General features: G+C 37.8%; 1 protein-coding gene across 1 annotated transcript in view; it reads left to right on the top strand.

The window, feature by feature from the left end:
- Positions 1–16,076, top strand: part of ALMS1 (ALMS1 centrosome and basal body associated protein) — a 199,904-nt gene that overhangs the window by 175,486 nt on the left and 8,342 nt on the right. Inside the window, exons 20-24 of the mRNA XM_090281447.1 lie at positions 11,135–11,255; positions 12,421–12,624; positions 12,931–13,160; positions 13,957–14,140; positions 15,104–15,167. Of these exons, the coding sequence (XP_090137573.1) occupies positions 11,135–11,255; positions 12,421–12,624; positions 12,931–13,160; positions 13,957–14,140; positions 15,104–15,167 (803 nt within the window). The remainder of the gene's footprint in view (positions 1–11,134; positions 11,256–12,420; positions 12,625–12,930; positions 13,161–13,956; positions 14,141–15,103; positions 15,168–16,076) is intronic.

The raw sequence follows: 16,076 nt of genomic DNA, 5'->3' as shown, positions 1-16,076 counted from the left end.
TCAATTGTTGATAGTTGTGAGTTTGTTGTCATTTTAGTGTTCATAGTTTGGATCTTCTTTTTCTTAGGTAAGTCCCTTTGACATTTCATATAATAATGGCTTGGTGATGGTTAACTCCTTTAGCTTTACATTGTCTGGGAAGCACTTCATCTGCCCTTCCATTCCAAATGATAGTTTTGCTGGATAGAGTAATCCTGGTTTCAGGTTGCCTTCCATCACATTGAATACTGCTTGCCAGTCCATTCCTGCCTACAAAGTGTCCTCTGAGAAATCAGCTGACAGTCTTATAGGCCCCCTCCTGTAGGCAACTCTCCGACTCTCTCTTGCTGCCCCCAGGATTCTCTCTTTATCTTTCACCTTTGGCATATCAATCATGATGTGTCCTGGTGTGGTCCCCTCTGGGTCCAGTTCGCCTGGGACCCTCCGTGCTTTTTGGACCTGTATGTCCACCTCCTTTGCAAAATTTGGGAAGTTTTCCTCATTTTTTTCAATTCTTGCCTCCTCATTCTGCACTGGTTGACTTTTTTTCTTCCTTATGTTCCAAATCATTGATTTGAACCCTGGTTTCCTTCCCTTCACCATTGGTTTTGTGTGGATTTTCCTTTGTTTCACTTAGCATAGCCTTCACTTCTTCTCTAATGCGTTTGCCGTACTCTAACATATCTGTCAAGCCTGTGAGCATCTTTATCACCAGGGATTTGAACTCTGCATCTGTTAGGTTGGCTATATTCTTGTTGCTTAGTTCTCCCACTGGAACCTTGATCCGTTCCCCCTTTTGGGCCATACTTCTCTGTCTCCTCATTCTGACAGACTCCTGTATTTGTTTGCCTCCTCATCCCAGGTAGAGCTGTCGCTCCTGTTACGTTGTAAGGGGCGGAGCCTTAGGAATTCATCAGTACAGGGCAACCTGCTTCACCACGTTGTGGCGCTGTATGTGGGGGAGGGGTCCGAGAGGGAACAATGCTGCCTGCCCAGAACTCACCCCTTTTCCAGGCACGTCTCCCACTTCCGCACCATACTAGCGCCCCTCTAGCTGCTGCCCTGGCCGTCGTTCCCAGAGTGGGTGGGTTTGTGGAGGTTCTAGGACCATGGGGGCCCTTTAAACAAATGGACTCTGCTGAGAGACCAGCAGTTTCTGCCTCTACCCCAACTCCCATTGGTCTGCACAGTCAGAAGCAGTGAGGCTTGATTTTCCCTGGTGCTGGGACCATGAACTATGAGGTCCAGTGAGGGGCTGTGAAAGCTCCCCAGGTGTCCCTCCTGACTTTTTAAGACATGTGACTGCGCTTTTGCACAGCCTGCCACTCCCGACACTGCTAACACCACCACACCACGTCCTCTCCACCCGGGCTCCGCCCCTGCCACCTGTCTGGATGAGTATTTCTTCTTTATATCTTTGTTTGCTGGACTTTCATGCAGTTTGATTTTCTGGAACTTCTGGTTGTTTCTAGTTTTGAGGTAGTTGTATTCCTTCTTAGCTGTGGAGAGAGACACAGTGTGTATCTATGCCTCCATTTGGCCGGAAGTCCAAGCATTGTATTTTTAAGATCCATCTACATTGCTATAATCTAATCCGGGTTTCTGATTATTTCATAGTACTCCATTGAGTGTATCTACCAGTTTATCTGGGCACTTTCCCTGTAATGGACACGAAGGTTGCTGTCAACTCCCAGCACCACAAAACAACACAGTGCACATCCTTGTCCAGATCCTCTAATGGACCTGTGTGAGACTGTCTTTGGTATATAGATCCAGAAGTGTAATTCTTGGATCATAAACTATATGACCTTAATTTTCCAGTGTATATTCCTACCTACAATGCATAAAGAATTACATATTTCCAGTACTCTGCCAATAATGTCATTTGCTAGAAGATTAGAAATAAAAGTTTCTGTACTGTGGGAAGGTAGGATTTGTTGTTGTTCTTGCTGTTTTAATTAAATGTTACATGTCTTGAGAATCTACCCTAACCCCACTTTGTTATTTTCAAGGGAGGAAAGAGTCTTTTAGAGAATTCTAAAATTACTGGTATGCTGTCAACCAAGACACATTCATTTGTTCATTCATCCAGACATAATTATAATGTAGGGTGTGGTAACAGTACAAGCGTGGGATACTTTTAACTCCTTTTCTCAGTTTTCGACATATAACAGATAAAAGATATGAAAGATTTTAATAGCAGTATTAACAAGTTTCATTTAAACTATCTATATAAAACTGCATTCCCAAAACACAGCATCCGCAGTTGTTCCAAATGCTCATTTAAAAAAATTAATTATACATTTAGGCCAAATGTTGATAATTCCCAAAAGTGGGAAATGTATAACCAAGCTGTTATTCTCTAACCACAATAAAATAATGTTGGAACTTAACTATTATTTTTCATTCAACAGATAAAAATTTTAAAACATCATTTTAAACTCTTGGGTTATAGAAGAACTAAAAATTGAAATTATAGATGTTATTTCATTAAGGACAGTAAAAGCACATGTTCAGAATTTATGAGATGTGACTAAATCTGTGTTTAGGGGAAAGTGTATAACCTTAAATGATATTTTAGTTGAACAAGCTCATTTAGGAAATAATTGAAATAAGCATTCTAGTCTGGGAAAAGACTTAACAAAATAAGCAAAGAAAGCCAAAAGTAATTATTAAAATGGAATATATATAAGTTAATAAATCAGTCCCCAAAATTGATCAATATAATCAAGATCTGATTCTTTCAAAAAATTAGACCAAATCTGTTATCTGACCATGGGAAAAAGATATCAATATTAGTGCTATAAAGGGGATAACCACAGACAAACAGGTGCTTTTCTTTAAAAACATTACTGTGTGCAACTGTAGGATGATATATTTTAAAATCTAAATTAGATGGATGATTTTTCAGGAAAATATAAATTAAGAAAATTGACCAAGAAGTTTTAAAACCTAAGTAAATCACTAACAATAGAAATTGAAAGACTGTCAGTAATCTACAACTCCCCACCTCTAACTGTGCCCTCCAGAAATGTACAAATATATGTTCATACCAAAAAGTATGAGAGTGTGTGTTTTTCATTCCCTTGCCAACTATAGGTAGTATCAGTCTTTTTAATATTTGCTAATCTGATAGTGAAAAAACTCATTGCTTTAAATTGCAATTTTTTAGTATTAGATTTCAAGAATTGTCATTTACATTTATTTTGAGAATTACCTTTTTTACTCTTTGTCCATTTTTTTCTGAAGATTTTTTCCTATTCTTAAGCATTACTTATAATACAGCCATACATCAGAGATATAGGAAGTTCAGTTATAGACCACCGCAATAAAGCAAATATCACAATAAAGTCAAATGAATTTTTTGATTTCCCAGTGCATGTAAAGGTTGAGTAGTAAGTGTGCAAAAGCATTATATCTAAAAAGACAACGTACATACCTTAATTTTAAAATACTGTATTGCTGCCCTGATGAGTGTGGCTCGGTTGGGTGTCATCCTGCAAAGCAAGAGACGGTCATCAGTTCAATTCTCAGTCAGGGCACATAACTCGGTTGTGAGTTCAGTCCCTAGTGTATCTGATCAATGTTTCTCTCTCACATTGATGTTCTCTCCCTCTGTCTCTCCCTCCTATTCCTTTTCTCTTAAAAAAAGAAAAAGTTATTGTTAAAATATGCTAGTCATCATCAGAGCCTTCAGCTAGTCCTAATCTCTATGCTGGTGTAGGGTCTTGCCTCAATGTTGATAGCTGCTGACTCTCAGGGTGGTAGTTGCTAAAGGTTGGTGTGCGATTGTGGCAATTTCTTAAAATAAGACAATGAAGTTTGCCACATCGATTGACTCTTCCTTTCATGAATGATTTCTCTGTAGCATGTGATGCTTTTTGATAGCATTTTACCCACAGTAGAACTTCTTCCAGAATTGCAGTCAATTCTCAAACCCTGCTGCTCTTTTTATCAATGAAGTTTATGTAATATTTTAAATCCCTTTTCATTGCAACAATCTCCACATCTTCACCAGCAGTAGATTCCATCTCAAGAAACCTCTTTCTTTGCTCATTCATTAGAAGCAACTTCTCATCTATTAAAGTTTTATTAGGAGATTGCAGCAATTCAGTCACATCTTCAGATCCCTAATTCTCTTGCTTTTTCCACCATATCTGTGGTCACTTCCTCCCTAAATTCTTGAACCCCAAAGTCATTCATGAATTTTAGAATTAACTTTCTCCAAACTCCTGTTAATGTTGATATTTTGGCCTTTCCAAAATCAAATTTTCTCAGTGGCATCTAGAATGATAAATCCTTTCCAGAAGGTTTTCAATTTACTTTGTCCAGTCCATCAGAGGAATGAATCACTGTCTATGGAATCTATAGCTTTACAATTTTTTTTTTTAACTTACTGATTTTGGGGGGGGGGGGAGAAACATTGATTTGTTGTTCCACTTATGCATTTTTTGGATGATTCTTGTATGTGCCCTGACTGGGTATCGAACATCCAACCTTTGTGTATCGGGTTGGTGCTCTAACCAACTGAGCTACCAGGCCATGGCATGAAACATATTTCTTAAATAATTAGACATTATTGAAGTCAAAATTACTCATTGGCCTATGGGCTACAGAATGGATATTGTGTTAGGCATGAAAACATTAACCTCATTGTGCGTCTCCATCAGAGCTCTTGGGTGACCAGGTGCATTGTCAACGAGCAGTATTATTTCAAAAGGAATCTTTTCTGAGTCTAAAAAATACTTAGTAAACCATATGGTAAACAGATATGCTGTCATCCAGGCTTTGTTGTTCCATTTATAGACAGAGTAGATTTAGCATACTTCTCAAAGGGTTTTTGGAGGGGTAAATAAGCATTGTCTTCATCTTCAAGTCAGCAGCTGCATTAGCCCCTAAAAAGAGCCAGAGATTGACTTCTTTCTAGCTGTGAAAGGCTTAGGTGATATGTTCTTCCAATATAATGCTCTTTTGTCTATCTTGCAAATCTGTTGTTTAGCATAGCCACCTTCATTAATTATCTTAAAGTAGACCTGGATAACTGCCGCAGCTTCTAAATCAACACTTGCTATTTCACCTTGCTCCTTTATTTATGGAGGTGGCTTCTTTCATTAATTCTCATGAACCAAACTGCTAGCTTCAAACTTTTCTTCTGCAACTTTTCCACCTCTCTCTGCCTTCATAGAATTGAAGAGAGCTAGGGTCTTAATCTGAATTAGCTTTTGACTTAAAGGAACATTGCAGCTGGTATGATCTATCCAGAAAAACTTTCTCCGTATCAGCAATAAGGCTATTTTGCTTTCTTAGCATCTGTGTGTCCATTGGAGTAGCACTTTTAATTTCTTGGAAGGACTTTTCCTTTGCATTCACAACTTGACTGGTGCAAGAAACCTACCTTTCAGCCTGTCTCAGCTTTCGACATGCCTTTCTCATTAAACTTGATAATCATTTCTAGCTTTTGATTTAAAGTGAGAAACCTGCAGCTCTTTCACTTGATCACTAGAGACCATTGTAGGGTTATTAACTGGCCTAATATCAATATTGTATCTCAGGGAATAGGGAGGCCTGAGGAGAAAGGAGAGAGATTGGGGAATTGCTAGTCGGTGGAGCAGTCAGAATACACACAACATTTATCAATTAAGTTTTCCATCTAATATTGGTGAGGTTCATGACATCTCAAAACAATTACAATAGTAACATCAGATCACTGACCACCATAACAAAGTTTAATAATTTTAAAAGTTTAAAATATTGCAAGAATAACCAAAATATGATACAGAGACACAAAGTAAACAAATGCTATTGGGGAAAATGGCACTGATAGACATGCTTGATGCAGGCTTGTGACAAACCTTCAGTTTGTAAACACAGTGTCTATAAAGTTCAACAAAGCAAAGCAAAATAAAATGAGGTATGCCTGTAGTACTGTTATAAACGCAACTCCATTTCTTTGTTCCATGCTAAGATCCTCTCAACCTCAAGATTTTTTTAATTCTCCTGTTTTTCTTTTAATACCTTTTTTTAGGGTAGGCAACAATACACTTAAACTCTTAATTCTCATAGAGTTTTTTTGTGTGTGTATAGGTATGATTTTATTATCATGTTCAGCTAATTGTCAATAGAGGTTTTTAAATGAAATGATATTCCTGAATTAATTTATTAGAAAATTCTAATATTTTTTGGTTAAGCTGGACTCTAATCAGTGAATTTGTTAATTAATAGCCATGGTTCTTTTGAAATTTCTACTCATAATAACTGAAATAATATGTGAATATCAGAATGGAGAGATCAAAGAGGAAACTAATCCTGACCAAGATGTGAAGACATTTCATTTATTAATCTTGAAGTTAGATCAGAACACCCAAATGAAAGTATCTACCATAGATATATCTCACTTCATGAGTGAAATAAAGATTTGAGTCATCATGTAAAGATGATCATAATCTTCATAAATATTAAAACCAAGAGGAAAGATTTGATAGAATGCAGAGAAAAGAGGGGAGGAGGCACTTCCAGACCATAATTTTCAAATCTGATAGAAAACCTTTTGGGACCATATCATCTAGCTCTACTCTCCTCTACAAGATTTTCATGATCATTTGTTAACCTGGTTTTTCCCATGTTTTAATTGAGGACTTGCCTCATTTTCTCTCTACCCCAGGCAGGACCATTATCTGGGAAACTTTACTATCTGTTGGAGTTTCTTGACCTCAGTTCTCATTTTAACCATTCAGTCTTATGACCATACTTTGTATTTTGGCATCATTCAGAATCATTCCATCTCTGTAATCTTTACTCATTTGTATATGTAACAAGAAACTTTTTGAGGCGCTATTATAGAGGAACACTGCATTTTTACTCTTCTGAGGAGGGTTTTCCATAGTTGCTATCTACCATACTTGCAGAAATAAATGATTAGTTCTAATTTTCTGAAGATGAGTAATAGTTATCACCTAAGTTACTCCTTCTTTAAGCTTTACTCTTGTCTCCAGGAATTGAAAGTATGTTAAAATGTTATTTTTTGGACAGATACTTTGTGATTGTGTCACCCTTTACTGGTTAGTAAGTTTTATTATGGAAATTAACATTGCCAATTTGATCTGCACATAACTAAAAACTTTTCACTAGAAAAAAGTCTTATAGTACCATCAACTATATTTCTAATTTTTACTCTGTCTTATTGAGTACCTCTGGTCTTAAACTTGAGTAATTATAAATGAATTAACCTAAATCCATTCATCTGGGGGAGAAACAGAACAAAACATCTCCCACTCTGGCCACTGTGGCTCAGATGGTGGGAGCGTCGTCCTGTAAACTGAAAGGTAATGGGTTCAATTCCTGGTCAGGGCATGTGCCTAGGTTGTGGGTTTGGTCCCCGGTTGGGGCACATATGAGAGCAGTCGATTCATGTTTCCATGTAAGAAAATTTGGCTTTTTCCCTATGTTAAGTATCTTTTCCTATTTCCACCTAAAAAGAAAATTTTTAATTCAATTTTTTTCTGGATATATCTGATGGTGTCTCTAAATCAACAAATATGGAAATAAGTCTCACCTAGATTTTAGTTAAACTAAAAAGTACTACAAAAAAGCTTGAAACATTTCTTGAGACGATGGCAGTTACTTTCTTTTCCCAGTGTGGAATAAGGCATCAGCAGGTGAGTTTGTTCTCATAACAGAAATTAAAACAGAAGCAGCCAGCCAGCACGTGATCTCCTTTTAAGATTCTCTACAACAGAAAGCTTAAACCATGGTAGCTGATGTCAGTTGACTTGTAGACACTTAAATCTTTATGTGTAAGCCCCATTTTTGAGAACTGAGCGGGCTGATCCGCACCTGGGTAATCCCAGGCCCTGGGGGATGATGATATCATTAGAGATGCTTGAGCCTTTCCCATGGACTAAGGAAAGTAGATTGTTGTTGTTTACCAACAGCAAAAAATAATATTCTGTCCCATGGTGGGTTCTCAACACAAATTGTCCAACACCATGCAGGCCTGTGCATTGTGATTATTGTGAATCTGGAAGTCAACATTGTATGATTGCATGATGCTGGTAGCTTGCACTTGGCTCTAACCATATAGTGTGTGTAGTGTTTCATCATACCTACAACATCCAGCACCCACATTTTTGTTAGGACTGTCTATTCTTTATTATGTGAAAATGACAAAGTTGATCACCTTCTGTTGGTCTTGTATCCCTGATTCAGTAACACGTAAGACATGAGAAATTTTTCCCTTCAAGTAAGACTTCATAATCTTACATGTATTTCAGTTGGTATGCATGAATACATTTTTAAAGTATACAGTCTAGTGGGTTTTAGTGTATGCGCAGTTGTGCAACATCAACCCAATCTAACTAAAACATTTTCAGCACCCCCCAAAAAAACCCTGTACACATCAGCAGTCATTCCTCATTTCCCCCAACCTCCCACCCCTGTCCCAGCCTCTGGCTGTGGTTATTTAGTCTACTTTCTGTCTCTTTAGTTATGTATAACTCTATATTTAACCATCTGAGAAACTGCTAGGCCATTATGCAAGTGTTGTCACCTTCTGCATTCCCACAGCAATGTGTGAGTGCTCCAGTTTCTCCACATCCTTGGAAACACTTGTTTTTGTATGTCCTTTTAATTTTCACCATTCTAGAGTGCTAACTAAATATATTTTGTTGAAAGGGAATTTACTTTTAGACTACATTTTATTTTTAACCCTTTGAAGGCCATGCGTAATTTGAAATTTGGATCAACACGAGAAAAAGTTATATCAATATATAACCTGAGGTACAAAAAAAGAACAAAACATAAAATATGAATTATTCCATTGTTATTTACATTTATAGCCATCGGAAAAAGAGTCACTGGGAGCGACACTGGCACTTTTGGGAAAATTTGTCAGCATCACTCACAGCGACGTTGGCACTCAAAGGGTTGAATATTAACGTTTTTCTAGGCAGGACTTAATCAGATTTGACCTAGAAATGGGAACACAAACACCAAGGCTCATTTTATCAGATATAAACGTGTAGGAGGTTCACGGACTCTGGTTTCTTTTGTACTGCAAGGTGCTCCAGCTTCTGCTTCAGGCACACCACTCACTGTTTATGCAGCTCATTCCATTTGTGTAAGGCTTCAGTTATCAAAGGATGTAACTTACAAAGATCCAAAATCTGCCTGCATTGATTTCCTGGCTCTGTTCCCAGTTTTGCACTCTGAAGCCACATAATATAGGTCTAATCTTCTCTCTTGAGTCCCCAGTCCATTCCCTGAACTGTATTATTCTTTCTGGTCTTCACTTTGAATCATTCCTCTCAGGTCATGCTTTCTACTCCCCTTTCCTCTGACAGCTTTCCTGGGTCTAAGTTTGTCAATATCCTATTTTTAAGCACATTTCTTTGAACTAAGCATGCTGTACTTCAGATGGTGAGAGCATGGTGACAGCAGATTGGTCATCGTTCTGTGCCTAGAACATTTCCATGGCCTACCATATTTTACTCCTGTTTAACTCACCAGAGCCATTAGACCTATATTGCCACACTCTTCTCTGTAAGTTTTTGTTTTGTTTATTCTCACTTCTTAAACTAGTAATACAATCACATGGTACAAAATTTAAAATATGTATAAGAATATTTGATAGGGTGTCCTTCCCACTCCTGTCCCCTAAGCACCCAGCTCTCCTTTCCAGAATCACTCGATATTACTTGTTCTTGCATATCATTACAGAAATTTTTAAGCAGCTTTATGGAAGTATAACTTACATAACAAAAATAATCTATTTCAAGTATACAGTTATTTTTAGTAAATTTACAGAGCTGTGCAGTTATTACCACAATTTATTTTTAGAACATTTCTGTTACCCCCAAAAAGGGGTGCAATCAATTTGCATTGCAGCCCCAGACAATTTCTAACCTGCCTCTGCCTTTTTTGGACATTTCATATAAATACAATTATATGTAGTCTTTTGCATCTTGCTTCTTTTGCTTAGCATGTTTTCAAAGTTCATTCATGTTGTGGTATGTATAAGTAGTTCCTTGTTTGCTTTTTAAAGATGTTATTTTTAGAGAAAGAGGAAAGGAGGGGGAAAGAAAGAGAAACATCAATGTGAGAGATAAGCATCAGTCGGCTGCCTCTTGTACGTGCCCTGACCAGGGACCAACCCCACAACCCAGGCATGTGCCTGACTGGAAATCTGGCCAGCAGCCTTTCACTTGGTAAAATAGTGCCCAACCAACTGAGGCACATTGATCAGGGCAGTAGTTCCTTTTAATTGGTGATTAGTATTCCATTACATGGATATGCCATATTTTGTTGATCCAATTATCAGTTAGACATTTGGATTGTTTAATTTTGGGGATAATAATATGCTATGAATATTTATGTAAATGTTTTTGTGTAAACATGTTTTCATTTATTCTGGATATATACCTATGAGTGGAATTGTTTAAGTTTATGTTTAATTTTTAAGAAAATGCTGAAGTGTTTTCCAAAGTGGCTGTACCATTTTTACATTCTCGCCAGCAATATGTGAAGGTTCCAGTTTCTCTGCTTCCTTGTCAGCACTTAGTATTGTCCATCTTCTTTATTGTTGCTGTCCTAGTAGGTGTGAAGTGATCTCATTGTGATTTTAATTTGCATTTTCCTAATGACTGATGATGTTGAACCTCTTTTCATATGCTTACTGGCCACTCATATCTCTTTGGTGAAATGTCTATTCAATGTTTTACCCACTTTTAAATTACATATATGGAATATCTCACTATTTATTTAGATCTTTTATTTCTCCCATCAATGGTTTGTAGTTTTCAGAGTGCAAAGCTTGCACTTTTGTTAAATGTATTCCTAAATAATTTATTCTTTTTGATAACATTATGAAAAATCCTCTTGAGAATTTTTCAAGTCCTAGGAATATATTTTTGTTGTTTTTGCTTTGTTTTACCTTCAGGAAACAACACAGGCCCTTACTCAGCTGCAGTGGCACTCTCCTCCCTGTCATAAATTATGTGGTAGCATGTTGACATTGTCACAAGCTTCCTGGCAACTTGATATCAACAATTTGAATTGGATTAGAAAGAGTTTTTCTTGGTGACTTTGTATGTTTTCTTATCCTGTTATAATTGTGCCATTGAATGCATGTAATTATAACAGGGCCTCTTGTTTTTTCTAGGTGGCAAATCATATGATTTCTTCTGAATCTATTTCATCTTGTACCAGTAGTTTCTGGAGCTCAAGCTCTACCCTTTGCAACAAGCAAAATGTACATATGTTAAATAAGGGTGTGCAAGCAGGTAAATTACTCGAATTTAAACATTTCTTCCTATCAAATCACAAATAGCTCTTAAACATAAGATACTCAACCTCATACAAAATGAAGATTAACACTATATTCAAATGTCATTATTCACCTATCAGATTGGCAAAAATCTAAGCTTGATAGTAAGTTTGTGGGCAAGAGTATAAAGAAATACTCTTATACATTCAAGTGGTAGTACAAATTACAAGTACAACCCCTATGCCAGGCAATTTGGCAGTTTCTGTCAAAATTACTTTCACCCAGAACTTTTACTTTTGGAATTTAGCCTACAGATATACCTGGCATATGTGCAGAATGACAAATGTGTAGAATTAACTGCAAAGTTAATCTAAATATTGTTTATTACAGTATAACAAAGTTAAATTCCACTCAATGTCCATCAATAGCCAAATGATTAAATAACTTACTTTACATCTATATAATGAAATCCTAAAAAGGACAACAAAGGTCTTTTTCTCTGACAATATGGAAAGATCTCCAAGATTAATAATTAAAAAGAAAATGCAAGGTAAAGAACAGTATACAGCATGCTACTACATGTTTTTAAAAAATGAAGGAAGGAAGAGATTGCTTGACTACACAAAAAATAATTCTCTGGAATCATGGGGTTATAAAGTGACTGAATGGAGAACAGGAATAGAAAGGAGGCTTTTCATTTTATGCTTTTCTATGTCTTTTGATTTTATAAAACAAAAATAAACTTCCGCCTTGATCCCTCCCACTCCCCCACCCAAGTCGTGTCGTCTTGTCTTTACATCTATCAACCTCTCCCTTACCTGGGTGACTGCCAGTAGGACTACAAGTATTTACTGTCTTTCTCACTTGGGATCAGAACTGAAATCCTTTACTGATTGAATCTATATCAATAGTTCATTCTCTCTAATATCTAAACTGACTTAGAAATAAAAACCTCTTTATTTTCCCCCTCTCTCCTCACTCTTCTCTCTCCCTCATCCTCTCTTACCCTCTCCTTTTTGCCCCCCCCACCTTCTCTCCCTCACACACCCCCCCCCAACCCACCCAGCAAAGGCAGTACCCTGGGTTTTTCAAGCCTTAAAAACTTTTCCTTTGCTGATTTCCATATTCCTGCAAGCCAAGTTTCAAGGCTGCTCCCAGACATCTGTGATCTTTCCCCTCAGGTAACTTGGAGATTGTGAATGGCATCAGAAAACACACTCGAGATGTTGGGGTGATTTTCCCAACTCCAAGTTCTAGCGAGGGTAGAGTGGAAGAGGACAGTGATGTAACTTCTTGGTCAGAAGAAAACATAGAAGAAAAAAGGCTCCTTACCAGTTATCTTGGGGACAAAAAGTTAAGAAAGGACAAGCAACGTTGCTCTGAAGGTCAGTTTCTAATTCCCAGTTTTATAGCAGAAAAACTAGTGAATTTTAAGTTTCTTGCAATGCTCAGATTCTTTTTTCTAAATGACTGTTTTGACCCCATCTCCACCCTCAGCATCACTATGGCAAGAAAAACAAACCTTAAAAGTATCTAGCACTGCAATTACAGAGTCATACCTGCGATTAGGCAGGCTCCTGGGCATCATGATGGCCTCTAACAGCCGGCTCTGCTGAAGGCCTATATTATGCTCATGTCACTGATGAGAAAAATGAAAAATCTTTTTTCTTACTTGAAAATATTTTCTGTAGGAGTTTCATGGTTTATTCCTGTGGAAAATGTGAAGTGTGGTCCTAAGAAAGAAAACCTGCTAAAGCATTGTGGTCCTGGTATCTCCTGGTTTGCACCAATAACCAACACCAAACCCTGGAGGGAACCACTACGGGAACAGAACTGGCAGGGTCAGCACATGGACAGCCATGGGTCACTAGCAGGCCCAAGCAGAGGGCCACTGAAGCCATTTGTGAGAGCAACCTTACAGGTACAATGACACTGAGTTAATTTTAGCTTTCAGAAGTACAGTCACATGACTCTAGTTTTTAGCACCTCCCTAGTTCATCTGTTATCACTCTTATCATTAATCAAAGGCTGCCTTACTCTGTTAACTATTTTAAATCATGCATCACCCTCAGCGTCTGGGGAAAAGGTAATAGAAAGGAAGATGTTGTGACACTGTTCATCGGGCTTGTAGACACCCGCAGTGCTCTGGAGGCCTCATTGTTTGCATCAGCCTTGTTTTGTTCCTCAAGACCTCCTATTCCTGTTTAACACAGGGTTTAGAAGTCAAGTCTCTTCTTTATAGGTCCCTTGGGAGCTGAAGGAAATATTATTTAATGATGTACTGGGTGGGGCAAAAGTAGGTTTACAGTTATGAGTACACTTAACAGTTTATTCTTTTATTATTATTTATTAATTGTATTATTTTTCATACAAGCAACTTTAAACCTACTTTTGCCCCACCTTGTACTTGTTTAAAGGGAAATTTAAGATAGCAGAATGGGCCAAGCTCTGTCTCATTTGGAAGAGTTGTAATTGCCACAATCTTGGTTCTTGGCTTATTCCAAAGGCATTTATTTTTTGATCCCTCTGATTTCCCTATTGGAGCTCTTCCCCACAAAATTGTTAGATTATTTTTCAACTTGAGATAGTTTCTAGAGAATGGAAAATATCTTTAGAAATAGGCTCTTTAATTCTGTTGGTCAGATACTGTTTTTCCAGGTCCTTGGAGAGCAGACTGCATCACTAATGTGAGTATGGGGCCTTTTTCTCCTCCTCAGGAATCACTTCATCTTCACAGACCTGACTTCATCTCCCGCTCTGGGGAGCGAATAAAACGCCTGAAGTTAATAGTCCAGGAGAGGAAGCTGCAGAACGTGTTACAGAGTGAGCGAGAGGCACTGTTCAACACTGTGAGAGAATGGCAGGGCCACCGGGACCTCATGCACCCAGTCTGTAAGAGAGGTACACTCTTCACTTTCCTTTTACGGGGTAGAGAAGTCAAGATCCTCTTCTTGCTACAGAGCACTGTTCAACGCCTGGCCAGGTACATGGACAGAAAGTGACTTTTTGCTTGCTGAGACTTGCATATCGTTAGGTAGCAGAACCTGCCCAGTTTAGCTGTTAGTACTTACATGATCCAAATAAGCTGTTACTCTTATCCTGTACCTGGATCTTAAAAACAAGAGTATTTTTTTAAACAAGCTCTGAGAAAGGTATTTTTATAAACAAGCTCTGTGTCTGTGAGCAGGTTAGTTCCAAAACTAATATTTTTTTTCATTAAAGATGGGGTAGATTCCAGGCTTGGCTACTTCATAGGGTGGCAATAATATTAATAATAATAATAGTGGTAGTAATAGTAGTAGTGGTAGCAATAATAACAATAGTTATGTAGCCCTTATGTTTTACCCAGACATTGTTCACATTTAATGCTTACAACACCTCTTGAGGCAGATACTATCAATATCCCTTTTAGAGGTAAGAAAACTAAGGTAAAGAGAGATTAAATACCATGCCCAAAATAATGCACCTAATAAGCTTGGATTTGAACCCAGGTGGTCTGGCCCCAGTGTCTGTGCTCTTCACAGTTATGCTACATGTAAGATCAATAAAATAATGTATCAAAACTGTGAAAATTATAAAGTACTACCTAATGCTTTCATCACATTACCTATGAACTGGGCAGTGCTTCAATTCACAGTCTAATCTGTGCCACAGTGTTGTGTCTTCAGGAGACTTAGGCTGTTGTCACAGTCATCATAGTCTAACCTTTGCCTTGACCTTGGCCTTGGCCATTGGTGACCACCTAGCATGGTCAGCTCACAGTAGGGCCACAAGGTCCTAGCGCCTCTCTCACACAGCTCTTGCACACCACACCTCTTCTTGTTAAGTCACTATTCACTGAAAACCGTTTCTTCTCTTGCTTAGGTTTCCTGGCTGCCCAGAAGGGCAGGCCTATTGGAAAAAAAGAAATGATTCTGAGGTCTAAACGGTAAGGCCAAAAAAGAAGAGTAATTAAAAAATTACAGATCAGGCCAAGATCAAGAGCTCTGGCTTGTCCCCAGAATAAAGGCATTCTGCTCAAGTCAAAACATTATAAGAAAATTAGTTGTAAAAATACTTTCTCACTTATGGCAGTAAAAAAAGAAAAGAAAAATAGGTATCAGATCATGGTATGAATGACTTGCTACAATGAATATGGAAGTACAGATATTTCATTGAGATTGTAATTTCATTTCCTTTGGATAAGTACCAGAAATGGAATTGCTGGATCGTATGGTAGTTCCATGTTTAGTTTTCTGAGGAAAAAAACTTTTCCATAGTAGCTTTACCAATTTTCATTCCCAGTGCAATGGGTTCCCTTTTCTCTGCATCCTCACCAGCATTTGTTATCTCTCTTTTTTTAAATAGCCGTTCTAAGAGATCTCATTGTGTTTTTCATGAGCAGTGACTTTTATTTATTTTTTTTTATTTTTAATTTTTTTACTTAATCTTCATTATATTTTTTCCATTACCATTTAGTCCCCTTATATCCGCCTCCCACCAGCAATCACCACACTGTTGTCCATGCCCGTTGACTCTTTTCCTTCTTGCTCAATCCCTCCACCCGCTCACCTCACACCCCCCACTAGCTGTCATCCTGCTTCCATCTATGAGTCTGTCCCCATTTTCCTTGTTAGTTCAGTTCATTAGATTCCACATATGAGTGAAATCATATGATATTTGTCTTTCTCTGACTGGCTTATTCCACTTAGCATATGTTCTCCAGGTCCATCCATACTGTCGCAAAGGGTAAAAATTTCTTTTTTTTTTTATGGCCAAGTAGTAATCCATTGTGTAAATGTCCCATAGTTGTTTTATCTACTTGTCTACTGATAGACACTTGAGCTGCTTCTATATC

The sequence above is a fragment of the Furipterus horrens genome, unplaced genomic scaffold (assembly GCF_987537825.1).
Source record: "Furipterus horrens unplaced genomic scaffold, mFurHor1.1.pri manual_scaffold_6, whole genome shotgun sequence".
NCBI classification, from domain to species: domain Eukaryota; kingdom Metazoa; phylum Chordata; class Mammalia; order Chiroptera; family Furipteridae; genus Furipterus; species Furipterus horrens.
The sequence above is the reverse complement of the archived record's forward strand: the minus strand, read 5'-3'. Positions and strand labels throughout refer to the sequence as shown.